General features: G+C 43.5%; 1 protein-coding gene across 1 annotated transcript in view; it reads right to left on the reverse strand.

Moving 5' to 3' along the window:
* The window catches only part of DDR2 (discoidin domain receptor tyrosine kinase 2), a 74,103-nt gene extending 49,441 nt beyond the window's left edge, over window positions 1-24,662 (reverse strand). Inside the window, exons 1-4 of the mRNA XM_029287316.1 lie at window positions 24,565-24,662; window positions 23,048-23,279; window positions 8,670-8,817; window positions 6,423-6,519 (exon numbers count right to left, since the gene is read on the reverse strand). Coding sequence (XP_029143149.1) covers window positions 6,423-6,519; window positions 8,670-8,817; window positions 23,048-23,279; window positions 24,565-24,644 — 557 coding nt within the window. The 5' untranslated portion in view covers window positions 24,645-24,662. The remainder of the gene's footprint in view (window positions 1-6,422; window positions 6,520-8,669; window positions 8,818-23,047; window positions 23,280-24,564) is intronic.
* Window positions 24,663-25,565: the final 903 nt, after the last annotated feature.

Consider the following 25,565-nt stretch of genomic DNA (forward strand, 5'->3'; position numbering starts at 1 on the left):
GAAGGAAGGAAGGAAGGAAGGAAGGAAGGAAGGAAGGAAGGAAGGAAGGAGAAAGAGATTGAAGAGGAAGGGAAGGAAAGGGATGGAGATGGAGATGGAAGGAAGGAAGGAAGGAACAAAGGAAGATTGAAGGGGAAAGGAAGGAGATGTAGAAGGAAGGAGATTGAAGGGGAAGGAAGGAAGGAAGGAAGGAAGGAAGGAAGGAAGGAGAGAGATTGAAGGGGAAGGGATGGAGATAGAGATGGAAGGAAGGAAGGAAGATTGAAGGGGAAAGGAAGGAGATGGAGAAGGAAGGAGATTGAGGGGGAAAGGAAGGAAGGAAGGAAGGAAGGAAGGAAGGAGAGATTGAAGGGGAAGGGAAAGAGATGGATAGATGGAAGGAAGGAAGGAAGGAAGGATTGATCTTTGGAGAGTCATGTTTTTCCAGATGGTGATGAACTGCAACTCCCAGCATTCCCCACTCTTCCACAGTGCTTTTTAGGGCTGCTGGGGATGATAGTCCAGTAAGGTCTGGAGACACACATAGATGGCGAGGGAGGTGGGCCGGGTGGCACGGGCGAGGCTCCGGCACGGCGCGGAGGGCAGCCGGGGGCAGAGCACAGCTGGGCAACCAGGAGGCGTGGGGACCGGCTCAGCACCGCAGCTCAGCTCAGTTCAGCTCAGCCCAGCCAGCAGCAGCAGCAGAAGCATCAGCGTGTTGCTAGAGCAGGGTGGGAAGAGAGGGGGTGGTGGTGGCAAATCATGAAAGCAGCGTCCACATGTTCAGGGTGCAAACGCCTTGGACTGTTTGGCTCCCCCACCCCTTTATTTACTGATCTGCCACAAGCTCGTGCAAACAAGCCCCGAGGAGGTCTGAACGAGCAGTCGTTTTAAAAAAAAAGCTTTAAGCAACGAGGCAGAAAGGGGAACTTGCTCACGGCTCTTTTTTCCCCCTTTCTCAGCGACTGGGAAGGCAGCAGCCAGAGACGCCGCTGCACAAAGGGAGGCGGAGAGAGGGGCGAGGGGGAAAACCTTACTCAACTTTTGCCCTTGTCAGACCCGGTTCCCTTCTGGTCAACCCCCACCCACCCACCCGCCCCCTTCACCTCCCACTACAGATCAACGCTACCCCTCGGGAGTATTTCGCCAGGCTCTTTTTTTTTTTTACCTTGGCCCTGCGCTTCTCCCAGACAGAAGCCAGGCAAGAAGACCTGAAAGACGCCGAGCAGGAGGTTCATAGCCGTGGCAACGCGGCAGTAGCTGCTCTGCGATGGGTAGCGCAGCCCCGCCATGCTGCTGAGGCGGCTGCTTTCCTGTCTGCTCGAGCTAGCTGGCAGAAATAGCCTTGAGCAGAAATTCTCACTAGTGTCTCGGTTCCTAAGACCATCGGAAATATGTGTTTTCCGATGGTCTTAGGCGACCCCTTTGAAAACGTCGTTCGACCCCCAAAAGGGTTGCGACCCACAGGTTGAGAACCGCTGGGCTAAACAATCTGTACAATGAACAACTGATGGAGCCTATATGCTTAGAAATAGGTGAACATTGGGAGTTCATTCGTTTCATGGTGGCTCCGAAAATGACTGAAGCTGTAATTTTAGGTCTAGCCTGGTTAGACAAATGGAAGCCTTTTATTTGGTGGGAAAAGGGAATGAGGACTGTGTGATGGCCCATAGGGCCCAAATCCCCTCTTAATTCAGCCGATGTTACTGGAGGATCCAGGCCAGCTACCGAGTTAGCAAAGATAGCTACCATGCCCCAGCCAGGCGAACCACTCATGCCCCAGCGAATACCGGGATTTAGCGGAGGTATTTAGCGAGAAAGAATGCGACATCCTACCACCCCATTGGCCCAATGACTGCACCATAGAACTATTACTGGGTGTTCTGTCCCCCGTCCGACTCACACCCCCCAACCAGTCAGCCGAGGGCTAAAAGACTGCTCAGCACTGCCAAAAACACAGATAAACACTTGGCAGCAACTCCGTGGCTGCCTGCCAAGACCTTTACTGATAACTCACAGTACAAATACAAATCAAAGTCCAGGATAATTCTGAAGTGCTACAACAGAAGATTCAGTATTGTTCGTCACAAGAGTTTCAAACGGCACACCCCTTGCTTATATAGCCTGTGGGGTGTGGCCCAGTGACTCAGCTGAAATCTCTGGCACGACGTTTTAGCTGCTGCGCACGTTTGTCCCTCCGACGCTGGCGTGGATCCAGCCAAGACGTATCCTCCTCAGAGTCCGACACACCTGGCTCCTGCCCAATCCCAGAAGCACCTGGCTCCTGGCCAATCCCAGAAGCGCCTGGCTCCTGGCCGATCCCAGAAACACCTGGCTCCTGGCCAATCTCCTCTCTGTCGGAAGACAACGAAGGCCGCACCAGAGGGGAAGGTCCTGGAGAGGGAGGCCTGGCCATCTCCTCTCCTTCATGTTCAGAGCCTTCCTCCTCCGATGATAGGGACCCACAGGACGGAGCCACAACACTGGGCGCTAAACTCCCGAAGCCGAGAATGTACGTCATGACCCCCCTTGAAATGGATGAGCTGCAGCAATATGTGAACAAAAACCTAGCAAGAGGGTTCATTGAGCCGGCCAAATCTCAGGTGGGGGCCCCAGTGTTATTTAAAGAGAAAAAAGACGGATTGCTTCATCTCTGCATAGACTATAAAGGGTTAAACGCTATGAGCATAGAGAACAAGTACCCCTCCCCCTCCCGAAGGACCTACTAACCCACCTAGCGAAGGGGAGAATCATCACTAAATTGGATCTAAGAGAGGCATATTACCGAGTAAGAATAAAAAAGGAGATGAATGGAAAACTGCTTTTAACTGTCCCATGGGGAGCTATCAATTCAAAGTCATGCCATTTGGACTACAGGGGGCTCCAGCTGTCTTCATGCAGCTGATCAATGAGGTACTACATGATCATTTGTACAAAGGAGTTTTAGTGTATCTTGATGATATCCTGATATACAGCACAAATATGGCTGACCACGTGAAGCTAGTGCGAGAAGTGTTAAAGAAACTGTTGAACGCCAAACTATATGTTAAATTATCAAAGTGTGAGTTCCATCAAACCCGACTGGATTACCTAGGCTACAGGATTTCCAGTGAGGGCATTGAAATGGATCCTGGTAAAGTGAAAGACATAATCGAATGGCAACCGCCAAAGACTCGCAAGCAGCTTCAAAGCTTTCTGTGGTTTGCCAACTTTTAGCAACAATTCATCCCCTCATTTGCTGAAATTGCTTTGCCCCTCATGGACTTGTTAAAAACCAGCAAAGATGGGGGAAAGCCCCGACCGGGCCATCCGCTGATAATGGACTATGAATTTCAAACTGCTTTCGAAAACCTGAATATTTGCAGTCGAGCCGGCCCTGGAGCATCCCTGCCTGGGGAAGCCCTTTGTGATTCAAGCCGATGCCAGTGATGTGGCCATCAGAGTTGTATTATTGCAAAAGAACTATGAGGGGGTCCTGCAGCCCTGTGCCTACACCTCGAAAAAGTTCACCGATTGCGAAAGAAGGTGGGCAGTGTGGGAGAAGGAAGCCTTTGCAATTCATTGGGCTCTATTAAACTGGCGGCACTATCTAGAAGGGAGAAAGGTGCCTTTTGAAGTATGATCACAAAAACCTAGAGGCACTGAAAACTCCCCGCAAGCTGTCCCCAAAGCAAGTACGGTGGCACAATATTTTAACCTATTTAACTTCACCCTGAAGTACATACCAGGGGGGGGGAAACGTTTTAGCTGACGCTTTATCCAGATTGCCTCAATACAAGAGCCAGCATGAAGAGGTTAATGAAGCAATCATATCTACACTGCAAGCTGCTTTGCAACTAACGCTACGAAGACCCCCATCTTCGAAAGTCCCAAACCCCGATGACCCTGAGGCGAGAAAATTAAAACAGGAACTCCTCAACAATTGATGGTTCAAAGACAATCAAACCTCCTTGACATGCAGGGATGGTTTGGCTTACAAAGGAGGGAAGTTGTATTTGCCTGAAACCCTCTACCTCAACACTCTCCATTCCAGGGATGTAGAAAACTATGTCAAGAGCTGTGCTGTATGTGCCACTATGAAAAGAATTCTAGGAAAGCCCCCTGGATTATTACAACTGGTTGTGGACCCTTCCCAGCCATGGGAAGAAATTGCTATGGATTTTATAGTGAAATTACCTGAAAGTAGGGGGAATATTGGTGATTTGGACTGTGATAGATCTATTTTCAAAGCAACCTCATTTCATCGCCTTAAAGGATTCCCATCAGCCCAAAAAGACTAACCAAGATGTTTCTGAAGCACATTCACAGGCTGCACGGCGTGCCAAAATGGATAATCTCAGACTCAGGGGTGCAGTTTACGGCCAAGTTCTGGAGGGGTTTCCTCAAGTTAATTGGCTCATCACAAGCACTGTCGTCGGCTTTTCACGGCTGAAAAAGAGAACTCAATGGCGGAGCAGTATCTCAGATGCTATGTGGATTATCAGCAAACGAACTGAACTGACCTCCTCCCTTTTGCAGAGGTGGCTTACAATAACTCTGTTCACAGCAGTACCAGTTTACACCTTTTAAGGTTGCCACAGGAAAAGAGTTCAACCCAATACCCGAATATCCTCAGGAACCTTCTGCTTCCCAAACGCTTGATTAGTGGGTGAGGGGATGGGAGGAGGTTTGGGACAAAATGAAATTTGCTCTGAAAAAGGCTTCTGAGACATAGAAAAAGCAAGCAGATAAAAAGAGGGCTCCCCAAAGATCATTCTAGGTTGGGGAAAAAGTTTACTTATCCACCACGTATTTACGATTTAAGTTGCCCGGTAAGAAATTGGGACCGAAGTGCCTAGGTCCCTTCCCCATCATAAGAATAATTAACCCAGTCATAGACTCTTAGGGAAAGTCCACCCTGTGTTCCATTGTAGCCTACTGAATTTTTTTCGGGGTTCTACTTTACAACCTCCCCCTAAGAAGACACCTGGCCCTCTCGTGGTAGCTGGACAGACTCATTATGAAGTGAAACATATTCTTGATTCTAGACTTTTTAAGGGAAAGTTACAGTACTTAGTACAGTGGAAAGGATATCCATTGTCTGAAGCCACCTGGGTAAAATCTAGTGATATAAAAGCCGACAGGCTCATTAGTAAATTCTATGAGAAGCACCCTAATAAACCAAGGAGCAACCCCTAACCTATGATTTTGTTTGAATTGCAGGATTTGTCCTTTTTGTAAGGGGGGCCAGATGTCAATGCTGCTATGTTCCCGCTTTGACAACTGATGAAAATGCAGCCATTTTCTTCTTTCCTTTAACAGGCTTTTTCTGGTATTTAGAAATCAGGTGCAGAAGGGGGGTTGGAATGAAAGCTCAGCTAGCCATAATAATAACGCTGTTTCGTAGGAACTCAAGGACAAGCTGATAATGTTTGGGCAGGCTGAGGAGCTGGGGAGAAAGCTAAGTTAAGTTAATTGGAGAATGTGATTTATGACAGCTTATTGGGGATGGGAATTGCACTTTGTTACTTTGTATCCGGGGGGAGGGAATTTAGTTTTTGGGTTCAACTATGTAGTGCCGATACCTTGTTTCCCAAATAAAATGTTCTTTAAGGAAGAATTTTGCCTCAAAGTTCTTTTGATGGGTTTCATCTATCAGAGTCACTATGTCAGGTGTGTCAAACTGCTGCCCGTAGGCCGGACACGTCATCCAGAAGCCGCACCCACCCCATTGCCGGCAATGGCAAAACCGTCCCGATACGTTGCGCGATGTCACGTGATGTTGCGAGTTTGACATGCCTGCACTATGTGATCATGACCTATTTTATGACCTTTTTTGCAGCGGTCATTTAGTAAACATGTAAGTTAAGCAAAACTATTGTCCCCAGGGGGCATTTTTTTGCCTGAAACTGGAATTTTTCTGGCAAAAAGCACGTTGTAAATCATGGTCACATAACTGCTGTATGCTGTAAATGGGTATGAATGCATGCCAGCTGACCACAGGAGGGGGGCAGCCATTTTAGAACTTCAAAGCTGGGTAATAAGTAACCCTGGGGAGGTCACTAAACAATCAGCCATTAATCAAGAACTGTCTGTATCTATATTGTAACATCTCTTGGTTTCAGTTTCTGCCACCTCATAACATTTTTTTCAAATGTATATTTTGTATTTATCAGATTCATAATGGTTTTTTTTTTACAAATATCTGAGCTTTAGCCTACACACTATTGGTCACATAAGATGCACATTTGGAAATAAGGATGGTTGCACTGAGTACAAGACCTCTCCCTAATCATCAAAATTATATGAAGGTGTCAGAGAGCCAAAAATCTCCTGCAAAATACTGTAGTTACATTTTATATTTTACTTTGTTCTCATTTGAACACTGGACAATTTTGCTCAAACATTAATATCGTCTAAAAGATTTCCCTCTCCCTCATTGGACATATGAATAGAGAACTTACCTATAACCATCATAGATTGAATCATTCAAGTAGATCACATGGCCATCGGAGAGAACTAATTGTTGCCCTGCTGGAGCATTATATGAAACCAATCCATCTGTAAAGGAATAGAAGCAGAGTTACTTTTGTTTTTTTTCTTTTTTACAACTAACACATTTTATTACAAGGCACAAGCTTTGTAAATTGCAGCTTGCTTCTTTAGATGCATAGAATGGCTAGACTGATGTAAGTTTAAATTGGAGGTGGGGGAGGAAGGGAAAATAGGATGGTTATGAAATACAGGTTACATGCAAGACAGATTACAAGTACCTTATCAATTAGTGTAATGTGTTAAACACCTAATGCATTTATTGAAAACCTCCTTCAGCTGCCTGAAACATAATAAAATTGTTCAAAAATATTCAATATGTCCAGTTGAAATGTTTTGCTTCATTTTGTAATTGTAAGTCAAGTATAAGTGTTCTTTTCCTTTAATTATAATCTTTAGTTCCCTCTAGTGTCCAATTTTAAAATTTTTATATTGAGTTTTCCTATGGGAAGGATTCTTTATAATTAATTCCAAAATCTTATTTCAAATTTATCTGGACCTTTAATCCATTTTGCTAAAATCAAAGTTTTAATTATCCTTTTGCTGTATTCCAAAATATTTTTTTAAAGTTCTTAAACTTGTAATTAAAACTGTCTTTCACTAAGGATTGAAGGAAATCCCCCAGTACTGTCAAACCTGTCAATCCAAAAGTTCATAATAGCTGAAAAGCAGCTAACAAGCAATTTCTGAAATTGATAAGAAATTTTTGCTAATATAGTGTCCTTTCAAAGGCATCGATTGCGATTTGAGCAATATGGCTGTTCTCTCATCTCTCAAAGCACTACATCTGCTGGAGACTGCTAACTTGCAGTCTCATCATGAAGAGCAGCTGTCTGGGGCACACGTGGATGATCTCAAGTGCTCTCTTTGTCCAGAGAGGAATTATCAAAAAGCCGGTGTACAGGCTCTGCATTCTGCTCCAATCATTGGCTCTCCTTTTCAGAGCCATCTTCAGCCTGACATTTCTTCCACGGAAGTCACTCTTGTTTTTTGTTATTGATGATAGTAAGACAAGCTTTGAAAATCAGTTTAGAACTGACAGAGCCTGAAGGCTGGGAATGCATCCATTTCCAGAACTATTGACTGAGCTGAAATTATTAATGCTATATCAGGAATGAAAGGAAGCTGTAAGCAACTCCATTTCAGTCTTATAAAGTACACTAAAACCATCTTTCTTTTTGCATAATTTAATAAATCCAGCCTCTGCACAGAGATAGTACATTTGTTTTCTGCCTTTAAAATTGTTTCCATTTCACATATTACTTCAGCACTGAAGAAGCTTCTTGGATGAGAAGCAAAATGTTTTCAAAGAAAAAATCAAGATAGTCCAGCTGCCTTTTGGAAAAGCACCTTTGGAACTAATATAAAACAATTAGGATTCGGACACTAGCAAACTAGAGTGTCAATCAATCATTGCAATGGTGATCAAACATTAATATAGACTATATATTGCTACAGTGATAGAGTGATGTTACAATGTTCTAGCACAAAAATCTTCAGTTTGGATTTTTCTTGAACCAGTCCAATTAACACAAGACACTTAATAGCAAAAAAAGGAAAACTCTCCCAAGAACCCAGTGTCAGTCAATACTCTGTTATCAATAATGAAGACACACATCTCATAAGAAACAGAAATCAAAGCATATTTCCAAGCAAATGTAAGTCCAATTTCATTCCACAGCTCCAACATGCATTATGTTGCTATGGTAGAATATCTGGGGAATGGCAACGGGATCTACTCAAACATCACCAAAAAACCTCTAGCTGGTTCCGCTTAGGCAAATCAAGACTATCTGTAAAAATCAGCTTTTGTTTAAGCTTATAAAATAATAATTTCTTGTGCTTATCTCTGGATAGGAAAGGTGCATTTGCATTGCACACAGTCAGAGAGTAGACTTGTTTTTCTAGATCAGTGTTTCTCAATCTCAGCAACTTTAAGATGTCTGGATTTCAGTTGAGAGTTAATGTTTACACATCTTAAAGTTTGCTGAGGTAGAAAAACACTAGACAATTGGAGGCCCATCTCCACAAACATCTACCCTTTGCATCTTTTAGCCTATTAATAATTTGGGCCTTAGGACTTCTCCTTTATCTATCTGCTGTTCCCTGACTGAAATATTCCTTCAATGTGAATTCTCTTCAAAGGTTGTTGTACTTACCCAACCAAACACAACCATACAGCTCGACTCTGAGACACACATTTGTAGAGTGATCAGTCACAGGGATGAAGCGAATGAATCTCCCAATAATAGGCGGTTCCAGGTCCTTGAGGACAATGTCATATGGATTAGTGTTTCCTTCAAGTACCTGAGGAGAAGAAAAGGAAATGAAAGGCGGAGGAGAAGGTTGCTGGCCAGGGTGCAGAAGCAGAACGAATTGAGTCATGGTAACTGTATCATGTGACATCTAAACATGTATGAAGATAATGTAGCATATTTCCATTTGGTTCAATTCAGAGTATTTCCACGTGAGCCACTGGTACCAGTCTAGACCCACAATCATGCAATATTGGCTAGTTTTAAAGAAATTGAGCCATTTCTGTTTTATTTTGCCATAATTTATTTGAAACCGGAGCAAAGCATTTTCTTTGTCACACTGACTTTGCTGTATCAACTCAGCCAGAGCTCCTAAGTACTAGGACAGTCAATACACCTTCATCCAACTATTCAGAAGAAGGTAAATATACATAAACAGCAGCAAAAGCCTCAAGAGAAGCCTGGAAAGGGAGATGGAAGATTAAACCTTAACTAACCTTTGCTCACTATTTTGACCAGTAGCTGATGGGCTCCTATAGAACTCCTCTATCATCTTGCCAAGCCTCCATGATATACACTACAGTTGCCCTATAGCACGGGTCGGCAACCCGCGGCTCCAGAGCCGCATGCGGCTCTTTCAGCCGTCTCCTGCGGCTCCCTGTCCTCAGCTGCCATGTGCAGTCCAGAAAAAAAAAGTAGGACTAAAAAAGTTCAACCAATCAATTCAAACTTCTCACGAAGTTTGAATTGATTGGTTGAACTTCTTTTGTTTGTGGGACTGCCCACAAACCTCTTTCCTTCTTTTGACTGCACGTGGTGGCAGCGGAGGAAGAGCCAGAAGGAATGCTGGAAAGGCGGCAGAACCTGGGTAAGGAGCCAGTCTCGGGATGCCTCTTCCCTGCCCAGTGGGTCTCCCCTCGCCCTGCTCTGCTGCGGCCTCTGCCTCTGTTAATTGGAGGGGGGTCGCCAGGGGTCTCAGTAGCTTCCCCACTCCGCCCGCGCCTTTTGGCCATCTCGCGGGTCGAGAGATTCCCCCGCGGGGCCTGCCCAGCCCTTTCCCCACGTGCTGCGTGGCGCCTCTTGGCTGTCCTCCCGCTGCCGCCGCTGCTGTGAGACTCTCCGCCACCCGGCCCCACCTTGGCCCGGGCGGCCGCGCCCGTTCACCTTCCTCCCGCTGCCGCCATGGGGCTGTCCGCCAGCCGGCCCCACCTCGGCCCGGGCAGCCGCACCCCTTCGCCACCGGCGGGAGTACCGAAGGTCCAGAGGGTTCCCTCCTGCTGCGGAGCCACAGTGCCTGGGCTGACAGGCAAGGGTGTGTGGGGGTATTCGGGGCCTAAAAAGTCCTCCAGGACAGGCTCGGGGCCGGCCCTCTTTCCCTGGCCACAGGAGAAAGGGCGGCGCAGGGTCTCCAATCAGATGGGCGAAACCCGAAACCTTTTGTGTTTGTTTGCAGAGTTGTTTGTTTGCAACTCTGGACAGAGTTGAAAATGTACGTTCCCAGCAGGTATTAAATCGGTCTGGATCAGCGTTTCTCAACTGCAGCAACATTCGGCCCGGAGAGGGGGAGCTGGACGGGGGCAGGGCCGGTGCATGTGTTGCCTTAGGCTCCACTCTTTAATCAAGCTGTTACGGGTGCGCGCGCATGCGCGCGCGCATGCACACATTTTGCGGCTCCTAGTTTTTTCTTTTGTGCGGGAAACGGGTCCAAGTGGCTCTTTCACCGTTTCAGGTTGCCGACCCCTGCCCTATAGTGTCCCAATATAACACACTGACTCTGATTTTTATATATGAATATAGATTATGTGTTTGTACAAGAATATATTATAATTGGATTATGTGCCAGCAAATTGGTGTTGACTTAGTGACCACATAGATTGGCCTCCTCCAAAACAATATGTCCCCAAATCTGGCTCTTCAGGTTCTTCTACGGTGCACCCATTGCTGCTGTAATTGAGATCACCAATCTTGCAGCTGGTAGTCCTTTTTCTTTATACCCCAATATTATGGCCCTCTCAAGGGAGCATAAGTTATCCAAAATAGAGAGTGTTACTATGACTATTTCACAAGCATAGTGTCAACGCTGCTAACATCGGATGTTCTTGCTTTGACAACAGATGGAAATGTAGCCATCTTTTCTCTTTTGCTTTTAGAGTTAGATGATGCTTGGAGGGGGGATGTGGATGAGAGTCCAGTTAGTCATAAGAACAATAACTCAGCCGTGGGAATCAAGGTTATTGTGCCCAGAACTGATAAAGATTTGGTGGACTGGAGAGCTGGGGAGAGAGCCCACGCTTCAAGCTAATTGGGGAATGTGATTTAAGACAGTTAATTGGAGGAGGGAATTGTGCCCGCCAACTCCTACCAAGGGGAATCCCCAGTCCCCCCTGAGCAGATCAGGCAGCCTCCCCATCCTCGAAGCCACTGACCATGGCCTTCAGCCCTGTGGGGAGAGACAGCTCCAGTCGTCGCCCCTCCAAAAGCCCAGATTGCCACCAATGGGATAAGAGCCCAAGCTGTCACCGGGACAGCCACATCCTGGATCGATGTGCTTACCGGCCACCCAGCCCGGGGCCCACACAACAATGGGGAATGTCGCAGCCTCCCCAGGTGGGAAGCCAACAGTCGCTGGCGGTGCAGCAGCTGAGCTGGGGGGACCTTGCAACAACCGGGGGTGATGCAGCCACCAGGGGGTCAGCAACCGCTGGGAGCACTGCAGCAGCAGTTGGGCTGGCCGTCGCCTCTGGACGTGCAGGAACCGCTGAGTGGCCCACAACCGATGGGGATCCAGCAACAACCACCTCCGGGGCCGCAGAGGGGCCTGCAGCAACTGGGGGCATTACAACGCTCCATAGGCCAGCAGCAGTGGGGATGGCAGAAGCCCCCACCCATGCAGCAACCGCTGGGAGGCCTGCAGCAGTTGGGGGTGCCATTACAGTACCCACTGAGACTGGTGGGGGTCATAAAGCAACTGGGGGTACCACTGCTGCCAGCAATGCAACAACAGCCGTGGTGGTGGCAACAGCCCCCGGGCGTGCAACAACCGCTGGGAGGCTTGCAGCAACTGGGGATGCAGCAGCCACCATGGGGGGAGGTAGCAACAATTGGGGATGCAACATCCACAGTGGGGAGGCCAGCAGCCACTGATGGTGCCACCTTTTAGAGCCACCTTCGATGGGGACCCGGAGAAGCTGATCTTTTTCCTCAATCAGGTGCGCTCCCACTTAATAATAATAATAATAATAATAATAATAATAATAATAATAATAATAATAAAGTTGGAAGGGACCTTGGAGGTCATCAAGTCCAACCCCCTGCGCAGGCAGGTAACCCTATACCATTTCGGACAAATGGCTGTCCAGTTTCTTCTTAAAAACTTCCAGTATTGGAGCATTCACCGCTTCTGGAGGCAGGTTGTTCCACTGGTTAATTGTTCTAACTGTCAGGAAGTTTCTCCTTAGTTCTAGGTTGCTTCTCTCCTTGATTAGTTTCCATCCGCTGCTTCTTGTCCTGCCCTCAGGCGCTTTGGAAAATAGCTTGATTCCCTCTTCTCTGTGGCAGCCCCTGAGATATTGGAACACTGCTATCATGTCCCCCCTCGTCCTTCTCTTTATTAAACTAGACATATCCAATTCCATCAACCTTTCCTTATATGTTTTAATCTCCAGTCCCTTAATCATCTTTGTTGCTCTTCTCTGTACTCTTTCCAGAGTCTCAACATCTTTTTTACACCGTGGTGACCAAAACTGGATGCAGTATTCCAAGTGTGGTCTTACCAAGGCATTGTAGAGTGGTATTAATACTTCGCGTGATCTTGATTCTATCCCTCTGTTAATGCAGCCTAGCACTGTGTTGGCTTTTTTGGCAGCTGCAGCACACTGCTGGCTCATATTTAAATGATTGTCCACTAGGACTCCGAGATCCCTCTCACAGTTACTACTATTGAGCAAGGTACCCCCTATACTATACCTATACATTTGGTTTTTCTTGCCTAAATGTAGATCCTTACTTTTTTCACCACTGAATTACATTTTGTTAGATAGCGCCCAGTGTTCAAGTCTGTCCAGATCCTCCTGTATCCTAAGCCTGTCTTCTGGAGTGTTGGCTATTCCTGCTAGCTTGGTGTCATCTGCAAATTTGATGAGTTCCCCATCTATCCCCTTGTCCAAATCATTGATGAAGATGTTGAAGAGCACTGGGCGCAGAACAGAGCCCTGGGCACCCCACTACACACTTCCCTCCATGTAGATGTGGTTCTATTGAGGACCACACGCTGAGTACAGCCGGTCAGCTGTGCCTATTTCTATCCAAACCCAGCCGCTATGGTCAATGTGATTGCGTCCAGCTTGGAAGGAGAAGCATCCGAGTGGCTCAACAATTTATATAATGAGCAAGCACCCGAGTTAGAGGACCCTCATCTCTTCCGTCTAGAACTGAGAGCAGCGAATTGCCCAGTCCCTTACCTTCAGAAGCAGAATAGACCGGGACCACCAGCAAGAAAGAAACCAACCCAGCAGCCAACAAAAGAGAAATCCAACTGGATTGCCCAGGAACCCGTTGCCCAAGTCACATCCCCCACGCAGGAGAGTGCCGAGACCCAAGCCGGACCTGCTGCTGCTCTACCTCCTATGACAGTGACAACAAAGGAGAGAACAACCCGATGGTGAGTCGACATGTCCCACCTTTTTCATTACCTGCCAAACTCATAATCCCTAAGACAGGGGCACAGGTAGATTTAAAAGTACTAGTCGACTCTGGAGGCTCCCGGTGCATTATTAGCTTGTTACTTGCACAGAAAATGGGCATATGAGCAAGGCTGCTCTCCAATTCCCTGAGGTTTGAACAAGCCAATGGCTCCCTAATGAGAGGAACTTTAGTCACGCAATTGACCGAACCTCTACACTTAGAAATAGGTGAGCACTGGGAGTTCATTTGTTTCATGGTGGCTCTGAAAATGACTGAGGCTGTGATCCTAGGGCTAGCCTGGGTGGACAAATAAAAGTCATTTATCTGGTGGGAGAAAGGAATGAGGACTGTGAGGTTACCTATAGGACCCAAGCACCACCTTAACTTGATGGACGTTATAGTAGACTTTAGCCCACCCAATGAGCTAGCACAGATGGCCGCCTTGTCTCAACCAGGCAAGCCATTCATCCCCACTGAATAACAGGAACTAGCGGAGGCATTTAGTGAGAAGGAATGCGACACCCTGCCTCCCCACCGACTCAATGATTGTTCAATCGAACTGTTACCGGGAGCCAAACTCCCACAACCAAGAATGTATGCTATGTCCCCCCTTCAAATGGAGGAGATGCAGTGGTATGTGGACAAAAACCTAGCAAGGGGATTTATCAAACTGGCCAAGTCTGCCATGGGAGCCCCGGTGTTATTTAAAGAAAAAAAAGATGGGTCGCTTCTTCTCTGTGTAGATTATAAAGGTCTGAACGTGGTGAGCATAGAAAACAAATATCCTATCCCCCTCCTGAAGGACTTACTGACCCACCTGGCTAAGGGGAGGATATTCACTAAGTTGGATTTGAGAGAGGCTTCTTACCGAGTGAGGATAAAGGAGGGAGATGAGTGGAAGACTGCTTTTAACTGTCCCATGGGGAACTACCAACTTAAAGTCATGCCTTTTGGACTGCACGGGGCTCCAGCTGTCTTCATGCAGCTGATTAATCAGGTACTACATGACCATTTATACAAAGGGGTTTTGGTGTATCTTGATGACATCCTGATATACAGCACGAATATGGCTGACCACATAAAACTAGTGAGAGAAGTGCTAAAGAAACTGTTGAACGCCAAACTTTATGTTAAACTATCAAAGTGTGAGTTTCACGAGACCCAGCTGGATTATCTTGGCTACAGAATTTCCAGCGAGGGCATTGAAATGGACCCGACCAAAGTGAAAGCCATAATTGAATGGCAACCCCCAAAGACTCACAAACAGCTCCAGAGCTTTCTGGGATTCGCCAACTTCTACAGTCAATTCATCCCCTCCTTTGCTGAAATTGACCTGCCTCTTACGGAATTACTAAAAACAGGCAAAGGGGGAGGAAAGCCGCATCCGGGCCAACCACTAGCATGGACTATGAACTGTCAAACAGCTTTTGAAAATTTAAAAAGACTATTTACATTCGAACCGGTCTTAAAACATCCTTGCCCAAGAAAGCCCTTTGTGATTCAAGCCGATGCCAGCGAGGTGGCCGTTGGAGCTATGTTACTGCAAAAGAACCATAGTAGGATCCTACAACCCTGCACCTACACCTCGGAAAAATTCACTGACTGCGAAAGGAGGTGGGCTGTGTAGGAAAAGGAAGCTTTTGCAATCCACTGGGCTCTATTAAACTGGTGACACTATCTAGAGGGGAGTAAGGTGCCTTTCGAGATATGGACTGATCACAAAAACCTAAAAGCACTAAAGACTTCCTGTAAATTTTCCTTGAAACAAGTATGATGGGCGCAGTACTTTAACCATTTTAACTTCACACTAAAGTACATACCGGGAGGAAAAAACTTCTTAGCTGATGCTCTATCCAGACTGCCCCAGTACAAAAGTCAGCGTGAACAGGTTAATGAGGCAATTATCTCCAATCCACAAACCACTTCTCAACTTACATCGTGCAGAGTCCTACCTCCAAGAGCCCCTAATCCCAATGACCCTGGGGCAAAAAAATAAAACAAGAGCTCCTCACTGACCACTGGTTCAAGGACAATCAAACCTCCCTAACATGCAGGAATGGTTTGGCTTACAAAGGTGGAAAACTATATTTGCCAGAGACTCTCTGCCTTAAAGCACTCTGACACAGCCATGATGTAAAGCAGGCTGGGCACTTTGGATATTTAAGAACACTACACCTCATCGGCCATCAATTCTGGTGTCCGGGATTGAAACAGGACGTGGAAAACTATGTCCGGACTTGTGCTGTATATGCCACCATGAAAAGAATTCTGGGGAAACCCCCTGGGTTATTGCAACCGGTGGCAGACCCTTCCCAACCATGGAAAGAAATTGCTATGGATTTTATAATAGATCTACCTGAAAGTAGGGGAAATACGGTCATCTGGACTGTGATAGATCTGTTCTCAAAGCAGGCTCACTTCATTGCCTGCAAAGGGCTCCCGTCTGCCCAACGACTAACCAGAATGTTCCTGAAACACATCTACAGACTGCATGGCGCACCTAAATGAATAATCTCTGACAGGAGGGTGCAGTTCACAGCTATGTTTTGGAGGAGTTTTCTTAATCTAATTGGCTCATCTTAAGGACTATCATCTGCTTTTCATCCATCTAACGGGGTGGCTGAATCCGCGAACTCAATGGTGGAGCAGTATCTCAGATGCTATGTTGATTATCAACAAACGAACTGGACCGACCTCCTCAACTTTCGCAGAGGTGGCTTACAATAACTCTGTTCACAGCAGCACTGGCTTCACACCTTTTAAAGTGGCCACAGGAAAAGAGGTCAGCCCAATACCCGAATACCCCCAAGCACCCTCCGCTTCCCAGACTCTTGATCAATGAGTGAGGGGTAGGAAGAAGTTTGGAAAACCACAAAAACTGCTTTGAAAAAGGCTTCCAAGACATACAAAAAACAGGCAGATAAAAAAGGGCTCCCCAAAGAACATTGCAAGTTGGGGAAAAGATTTATCTGTCAACTAAATAATTACGGCTTAAGTTACCTAGAAAGAAGTTAGGACTGGCTTCCGGTTTGTGATTACGGTGCTGGCGGACATGCGGGGCGATCGCTCTCTCCGCCGTCCGGTTTTCTCTCACCAGGGGACCCTGAAAAGGGTCGGAAGTTGCACTGGAGGGGCAACGAGCGTGAAGAGGACCTCCGAGTGATCACGGAAGGGTGGCAGCCCTCCCGTTTGATCCCGGGCAGCTCTTCGAACTGACGGCGAAAAGATCAGCCATTAACATGGCCCATCACTAATGCCGCTACCAGCCGAGGCCAAAATTACTAACAGGCACTTTGAAAATACCGCAGAGGAATTGGGTGAGATCCTACCTTCTTTGTACCCCAAGTATTTTTCCTGTAAAAAGCCTCTTGAAATTTCTTCCCCCTGTGAGGAGAGAGGGAAGGGAACGTTTTCCTCCCACCCTCTAAAATGGCGGCGTCTGACTACTTTTGGGAAATAAAGCCTTGAAAAGGACAACTAAATAATTGGATTTGCTTCTTTTTGATATTTTGGGACCCAAAAAGTTCCTACTCTCACGGGGACTTGCTACTCTATCTATTCGTAAAAAAGATGAAAAAGAACTTAAATTGGATAAAAACCTAGCCTGGGATTTGAAAAAAAAATTAAATTCTATCGAGGACATCTTGTGGTGAAATTTGGTACAGCAAATGAATATTCTTGACAAAAAGAGATCTGGCTCATAGCCCAGATCTGTCCTTGGTATTATCTAAAAGAGATTAAAAGCTGAGAGAACAGCTCGGTGAAGGAAATGATTGGTTCATTAGTGGGTGAAAGTGGCAAGAAGGTGACAAGCAACAGGGAGAAAGCAGAACTATTTAACTCATTTTTCGCATCTGTCTTTACACAAAGGGAAAAAACAGACCAACCTATCAAAATAGTGCCATAAAAAATAATGCCATAAAAAACAGAAGAGAAACACAAGTTAAGATAGGCAAGAAAATGGTAAGTGAGCACCTGTCCAGCCTAGACGAGTTCAAATCACCAGGACCAGATGGATTGCACCCCAAGGTTCTCAAGGAACTGGCAGATGTGATCTCAGAACCACTGAACTATATTTTTCAAAGATCCTGGAGCACTGGGGAACTAACGGAAAACTGGAAAAGAGCTGATGTAGTTCCCATCTTCAAAAAAGGGGAAAAAATGGATCCAAGAAATTGCAGACCTATCAGCCTGACCTCAATACCTGAGAAGATTCTGGAAAAGTTAATCAAACAACAAATCAGCGAATACCTAGAGGCAAACAAAGTCATTACTAAAAGCCAACATGGGTTTGTCAAAAACAGATCATGCCAAACAAATCTTATTGCATTCTTTGACCAAGTGACAAAATTAGTGGACCAGAGGAATGCTGTGGATATAATTTACTTGGACTTCAGTAAGGCATTTGGCAAAATAGATCACAACCTACTACTTGATAAGATAGAAAAATGTGGGTTAGACAGCATCACTACCAGATGGATTCGTAGCTGGCTGACCGGCTGTACTCAGCGTGTGGTCCTCAATGGAACCGCATCTACATGGAGGGAAGTGTGTAATGGGGTGCCCCAGGGCTCTGTTTTGGGCCCAGTGCTCTTCAACATCTTCATCAACGATTTGGACGAGGGGATAGATGGGGAAATCATCAAATCTGCAGACGACACCAAGCTAACAGGTATAGCTAACACTCCAGAAGACAGGCTTAGGATACAGGAGGATCTGGACAGACTTGAACATTGGGCGCTATCTAACAAAATGAAATTCAGTGGTGAAAAAAGTAAGGTTCTACATTTAGGCAAGAAAAACCAATGTACAGGTATAGTATAGGGGGTACCTTGCTCAATAGTAGTAACTGTGAGAGGGATCTCGGAGTCCTAGTGGACAATCATTTAAATATGAGCCAGCAGTGTGCTGCAGCTGCCAAAAAAGCCAACACAGTGCTGGGTTGCATTAACAGAGGGATAGAATCAAGATCACATGAAGTATTAATACCACTTTACAATGCCTTGGTAAGGCCACACTTGGAATACTGCATCCAGTTTTGGTCACCACGATGTAAAAAAGATGTTGAGACTCTGGAAAGAGTACAGAGAAGAGCAACAAAGATGATTAAGGGACTGGAGATTAAAACATATAAGGAACGGTTACTGGAATTGGGTATGTCTAGTTTAATGAAGAGAAGGATGAGGGGTGCCATGATAGCAATGTTCCAATATCTCAGGGGCTACCACAAAGAAGAGGGAATCAAGCTATTTTCCAAAGCGCCTGAGGGCAGGACAAGAAGCAGCGGATGGAAACTAATCAAGGAGAGAAGCAACCTAGAACTAAGGAGAAACTTCCTGACAGTTAGAACAATTAACCAGTGGAACAACCTGCCTCCAGAAGCGGTGAATGCTCCAACACTGGAAGTTTTTAAGAAGAGACTGGACAGCCATTTGTCCGAAATGGTATAGGGTTACCTGCCTGAGCAGGGGGTTGGATTTGATGACCTCCAAGGTCCCTTCCAACTTTATTATTATTATTATTATTATTATTATTATTATTATTATTATTATTATTATTATTATTATTATTATTATTATTATTATTATTATTATTATTATTATTATTATTACTTGCTTTTTAAGAACTGTGGAGGTGAATACTTATTGACTTTTGCTTAATAAATAGCCTTCACTAAAGGTCTACCTATAACCATGCTAGGAATGGAGGAGGACCAGCAACAAATCTCGGCTAATTATAAACTTATAGTTGAAAAAATTCTTGAAGCTACTGAGATAATTAAATCTAGACTGAAAGTAATACCAAGACGGAGGGCGTTAAAGATCAACAAATACAGCTTATTGATAACAACAACTACAAAATTGGACATGACTTTTTACTTAAACCAGACAAAACCTGAGGAAGAAGAAGACCAGATCAAATGGAAGACAAATATGCTAGAGCAAATACGGGGATCTGTGCCACCAGGGCGACAACTTAATGATTATAAATGGGCCAGTTTCTTTAGAAAATTGACAATTAGATGGTCTCCTTTAGTTCAAGTAACATGTACAAGAATGAAGGGAGATCTATCTGATGATTTAAAAGCATTGGTATGGAAGCCTGGTTGGCATAAAAAGAAAGCTAGAGTTAGATTTAAAAAATGGGGTCTTTTGATTTATTAGAGAGGATCCTAAAGTTTCAACTAATGGACTAAAGGGAGACTTTGAGATGAAGGAAATTTTGATTATTAGATTTAAATATTGTTGGAAAATAATAAAAAATAAGGGACTAATTGGCTTACTGATGAGGATTTAGATTTATAAGAGAAATGAAAATTAATAATTAGGAAATGGCTTTGAATTATTGTTTAGCCTGGATAACGCAGATCATGGATTTGAGATAATAAAGGATACTCTATTATTGTGGTAATGTAATAGGATGAGAAATAGAAAATGTTTATGAAACAAAATAAGAATATATCTACGTAAGTAATATGTGTATTTTAGATAGTATAACTTCTATGTAATGAAATAAAGGAAATTTGGGCTACCCGAAAATTAAATACTATGGATAGTAAAAGTTAAATTGGAATATCACAATTAAATATTAAAATTAGGTAAAACTTAAAAACAGGATATGGATATGTATAAGCAAAAATATATTGATAGATGTTTTAACTGAGTTGGATATAATTAGAAATTTACTAGCTTAAGGTATGTTATAGCAAATGTTAAGGGAAACAGAGAAGGAATTTTAGATGATGTAACCTGAGATATGTACTAAAGATGTTGTTATTGAATTATTGACTAACCCAATCACCACGTTGCTTTCCAAATACTCAATTGTAAAACTGGAAAACTAATAAAAAATTTGTTATAAAAAAAAGAAGTTAGGACTGAAGTACTTAGGACACTTCCCCATTGTAAAGATCATTAACCCAGTCACAGTGGAATTAAAACTTCCTAGGCTCTTAGGAAAAGTTCACCCTGTTTTCCATTGTAGCCTGTTGAAACCTTTTCAGGGTTCCACTTTAAGACCTCTCCCTAAGAAGGCACCCGGAGCCCTCATGGTGGCAGGACAGAAGCGCTATGAAGTAAAGCGTATCCTTGATTCTAGAATTTTTAAGGGGAAATTGCAGTACTTAGTGCAATGGAAGGGATATTTGTTGTCTGAGGCCACCTGGGTAAAGTCTAGCGATGTAAAAGCTGACAGACTCATTAATACGCTCTATAAGAAACACCCTAATAAACCAAGAAGCAGCCCCTAACCTGTGCTTTTGTTTACATTACAGGATTTGTCCTTTTGTAAGGCGGGCCAGATGTCAACGCTGCTAACATCGGATGTTCTTGCTTTGACAACACATGGAAATGTAGCCATTTTTTCTCTTTCACTTTTAGAGTTAGATGATGCTGGGAAGGGGGGAATGTGGATGAGAGTCCAGTTAGTCATAACAACAATAATTCAGCCGTGGGAATCAAGGTTATTGCACCCAGAGCTGATAAAGATTTGGTGGGCTGGAGAGCTGGGGAGAGAGGCCGTGCTTCAAGCTACTTGGGGAATGTGATTTATGACTGTTAATTGGAGGAGGGAATTGTGCTTTGCTACTTTGTGCCCAGGGGTGGGGAATTCAGTTTTTGGCTTTAACTATATAGTGCCGATACTTTGTTTCTCGAATAAAAGGTTCTTTAAGGTAAACAATGCCTTGAAGTTTTTTTAAAGAGTTTCATCTGTCGGAATCATGATACATAGATTAAATAAATATTTTCTTAGCATTACATATGAATTGGATCATTTTCCAGTTCTGAGAATTTTTATCAGCTTTATCAGAATGTTGAAAATTCTTTATAACTTGGTCTTGTCATGCTGAAAGACCAGATTGCACATTAGGAGACCCATAATTAATCTGAATATTTTTTTAACTACAGGTACAAGGAGATTGCTAGATTAATAAAATCCCCACCCGACATGATATTTTCGTTAACTCCGGTGCTCTGCAAGAACTTGGTGCCATGAACTACTTAGACCACTTCTCCTATTGTTCATAGCGATCGCATTTGATGAGAGGTGAAATCTAAAATATCTAGAGAACACTAGATTATTTGTTTCTATCCTGCACCATTTTCTTAAATCTAATATACTGCCCATTTGATAGTGCTCTTCTCTATAGTTCTTTCACTATGAAGCAAATAGAAGGTAAAAAGTAATTTGGTTCAAAGAAATTATGGAGAACATATTGCATCTTTTCTATTAAGCATTCCAAGGACAGGAATTTTGTTAAAACATATAGTCAAATAATTCCTGTGGTCTGAAGTGGAATGATTGAGTTATAGGATTTCTATCATAGTGAAAATTAGGCTGTTTTCATTTTGTCAGATCTACAATTCTCAGTGCTAGAATAATAACAGTTGAGTGTGAATAAAACAGACTACTAATTACAAAAAGAACAGGCAATATAAGTCAACACAGACATATTATATGAATTAACATTTGGATCCAACCAGGCTCCCTTTCTACTTTGAAATGGGGATGGCAGAAATGTCTGCAGGGTGAGTGAGTGTGTGTGTGTGTGTGTGTGTGTGTGTGTGTGTGTGTGTGTGTGCGTGTGTGTGTGTGTGTGTGTAAGAGAGAGGGAGGGAGGGAGGGAAAGAGAGAGAAAGAGAGAGAAAGAGTTTGCCTTTTTACATGTGCAAACAGGGTAGAACTTTGATCACATGGCTGTGGTCACAATCTGTTAGCTCTTTGAGTTAGGCTAGTCTAGGGAACTAAAGTTATGCATGCTAATCCTACTTTTATTATAGCATTATTGTAACAAAATCTCACAAGTCTGAATGTATTTCCTCCCTCCCTCTATTTATCTTGGTGAAAATTAGGGTCTTGTTTGAGATGCTCTGTCAGTTTACATTTCTGCCCTGGACTCAGATTTCTTTTATTTGAATCCAGGGCAGAAAAACCTGGACCATGTCTTGATTGCTGCTCTTCCTCCTATACCTCAAGGTTATTCCTTCTCCCATGACACCATCTTGACTTTTTTGAATCCCCTCTAAAGACATCTCCCACTCCCGTTCCATGATGAAAGTTGAGTATGAGATCAAAGTATTTCACTTCTTCAATCCAAGGATTAAACATATCAATTGTGCCATGAACACTTGGCATTTACTCAGTAAATTTTGGACACACTAGTTAAGCAACATCGTACATTCTTTATGCCTGTCCTTTATAAGGTTAACTCAAACAGCTCCTCACAGTTACTTTCAGTTAATAGTGATCACAGATCAGCCCAGACTTTCTATTGTAGAACCCACAGTGAAAATCATGGACATTATGCATTCAAAAACAGAATTTTTAAACATTTTATCCAAGTTCATCAATTTTTGATATATCTTGAAAATCACAGCCATGTTTGACAGAAACTATTTGATACCTGCTAATATATATTTTATGCTGGCAGTAACTCTGCCTTCTTTAGAGACAGTCTTCAGAATTGGATAGGTTGTCTCCCATTTAGAGACAGAAAATAAATAAATAAATAAAGTCTAAAATGATTCAGTCTTAAAATACAACCAGATGTTTCATGCATAATAATGGACAATAACAATCTCCTTCTCTTCCTTTCTTACCTGCCTTCCATGCCTGTTTTGCCAAGAAATCCAGCGGGTGCCATCCCGGCTGTAATTAATTTTGTACATTGGAGCAAATTCATTGCCATGACCTCCTGCATGCCGGCCTTGTGTCCCTACTAAGGTGATAAAATGCAACTCATGTAAATCAACCTCCAGGAACTCCTTGAGATCATCAGGTTCCACAGGGACTTCAGGGCACCATGCACCATCACCATCTTCTGATCCTAGCCTAAGGAAAAGCAGAGGGGGGGGGGGAAATCACTGTTGTTGTCCATCATCCCAAAGCTATATCTTTATCTTTCAAGCCTCTATGCATTGCCAACTATGTTGTACTATCTTGTTGCCTTATTATCTGAAGAGCAGGCTCCAGAACTTCTTTTTTCAGTGCTTTTCTATCCATATGACCCAAGTTTCTCAAATCCCGTTCAGCATGAACTCATGACAATGGTGTTGTTGATGAAAGAAACATATCAAGACATACAAGATTGGGAACTAAAACCCTAGTTTGAAATGTGAGATCAACTGACAAGTCTAGAACTACAAGAATATCATGAGGTCCAATTACTGTATGTTGTCCAAAAGCATGCTCAGAATGATTTTCAACTTATTCCAGCTAATTGCAGAAAAATGCAAACAACTCAGGAGACAGTATAATGAGCTTTTAGCCTCTTAAACTAAATTAACTGAAATCTCTAAAACAACATGTGAAGCCCCAGATCTAAGTATGCAGTATGAAACTGAAGCTGATGAAATATGACATGTTAATTATATGTTGCAATTGGTGCTTTCTGTTGTATCATGTTTGCTTCCATTTTATTTGTTCCTGAAAGTTTTAAAACAAAATAAAGTCAACTAGGACACAGGGTTTGCCAGGTTCCCCAAAATGTATCTAAGGCGACATTGTTTTATGTTCATGACCACACTCGTATCTAGCGTCTATAGGGAATGTGTGTAAAGAGGACTGAGGCATCCTAAAACTACAAAAATACTTTATTATAGCTCAGAAAACAAATCTCCTTCATTCATAATGATGCTGATAATCAATGACTACATTTTTATTTACAATATTCAAACATTAAGCCAAAAGATAACTTGTAATTTTTTTAAACTCTATATATTTGTTGAGGGGCCTAAACCAGAGGGCCCCAATCTTTTGGGCACTAGGGACTGGTTCTGTGGAGAAAGATTTTTCCATGGACTAGAGAGAGCATGGTTTTGTGTGCTGCCTGCATCCCACGGATGGGACTTTGCTTGTTTGTACAGACCGGTTGCTGACATGCCATGGCCTGGTCCCCAACCCCCATGGAATGGGGGTTGGGGACCCCTGGCTTAAACCATGGATAGTCATTAGACCAGCCATGCTGATTTTTTATCATAACTCTAAACCTAACCCTAACCATTTCTCTGGATACCATATTGTAAAACTTCTGAATTAACTAGAGACATTTATAGCTGCAGGCAATCTGGTACATCAGTCTAGTTGGCTAAGACACCCAGGTTCCTATCATTTTTACCTTCCATACTTGGCTGCTGTGGATTCAGACCATTGGCTTGAAGCAGAAATGTCTTCATCAGGGATGTGCCCACCTGACATACCTAAGGGGTAGCGACAGATAGCTGCAGAAAAAGAGATAGAAAGAAGATAGGAAGATATATCATTCACTTATAAATGGGTAGTGGGAATTTAAATCTCCCTGGCAGACCCCCTCTTTTTCCAAAAATTTCCTAATAAAAGGTACTTTTGATAGGCTGTTACCAATCAGGCCAGACTTCTAATCTTGATATAGCTAGAGGGAGGAGGGAATTGGCCGCTTTATCCAGAATAGCTCTGTTCAACTCAGCTTTCGGTAAACAGAAAGGAAAAGGTTTGGGGATCTTATTGCCCAAAATATAGAATTTAGTAACACCGGTTGAGCCAATCTTGAAATACAAAGCATAGCAATTGTAACAGCACAGCCAGGATGGTGTAAGGTGGCAAAAATCAGGAGACAGCATCTTTTCTGATTAACACATTTTACTTAAAGGCATGTGCTTTTGTAAGTTGCAGCTCACCATCAGATGTATAAAATGCTAAACTGATGTAGTATTTAAATTTGGGATGACTGGGAAGGGAAGATAGGTTAGTTAAGCAAATTACATGTGAGACAAATTGCAAGTACCTTTTCAAGTAACAATTATAATGTGTTAACAACTCATTGTGTTTGTTGGGACTTTCTGAGATGACCTTTTGATGTGTGTGAATCCAGCAATTTCTTGCTTGATGGTGGTTTTACAGTTGTGCAATCTTCAACATAGAAAGGTTTTAATAAGAAATTGCATTATAAAATTAGTCACACCATATTTTAGCTATATAAAGGAATTTATTCAGAAAATATATAATATAAAGAATATAATATAAAATATAAAGAAAACAACAGGAAGCAACAATTACATTCACAATTCAAAATTGGGAATAAAATGAATATAAAATAATATATAAAATAAAATCAATATAATGCAAACACAAAAGAGCTGA

Source organism: Protobothrops mucrosquamatus, unplaced genomic scaffold (genome assembly GCF_001527695.2).
Source record: "Protobothrops mucrosquamatus isolate PMUCROS unplaced genomic scaffold, P.Mucros_1.0 scaffold_294, whole genome shotgun sequence".
In the NCBI taxonomy this organism is placed as follows: domain Eukaryota; kingdom Metazoa; phylum Chordata; class Lepidosauria; order Squamata; family Viperidae; genus Protobothrops; species Protobothrops mucrosquamatus.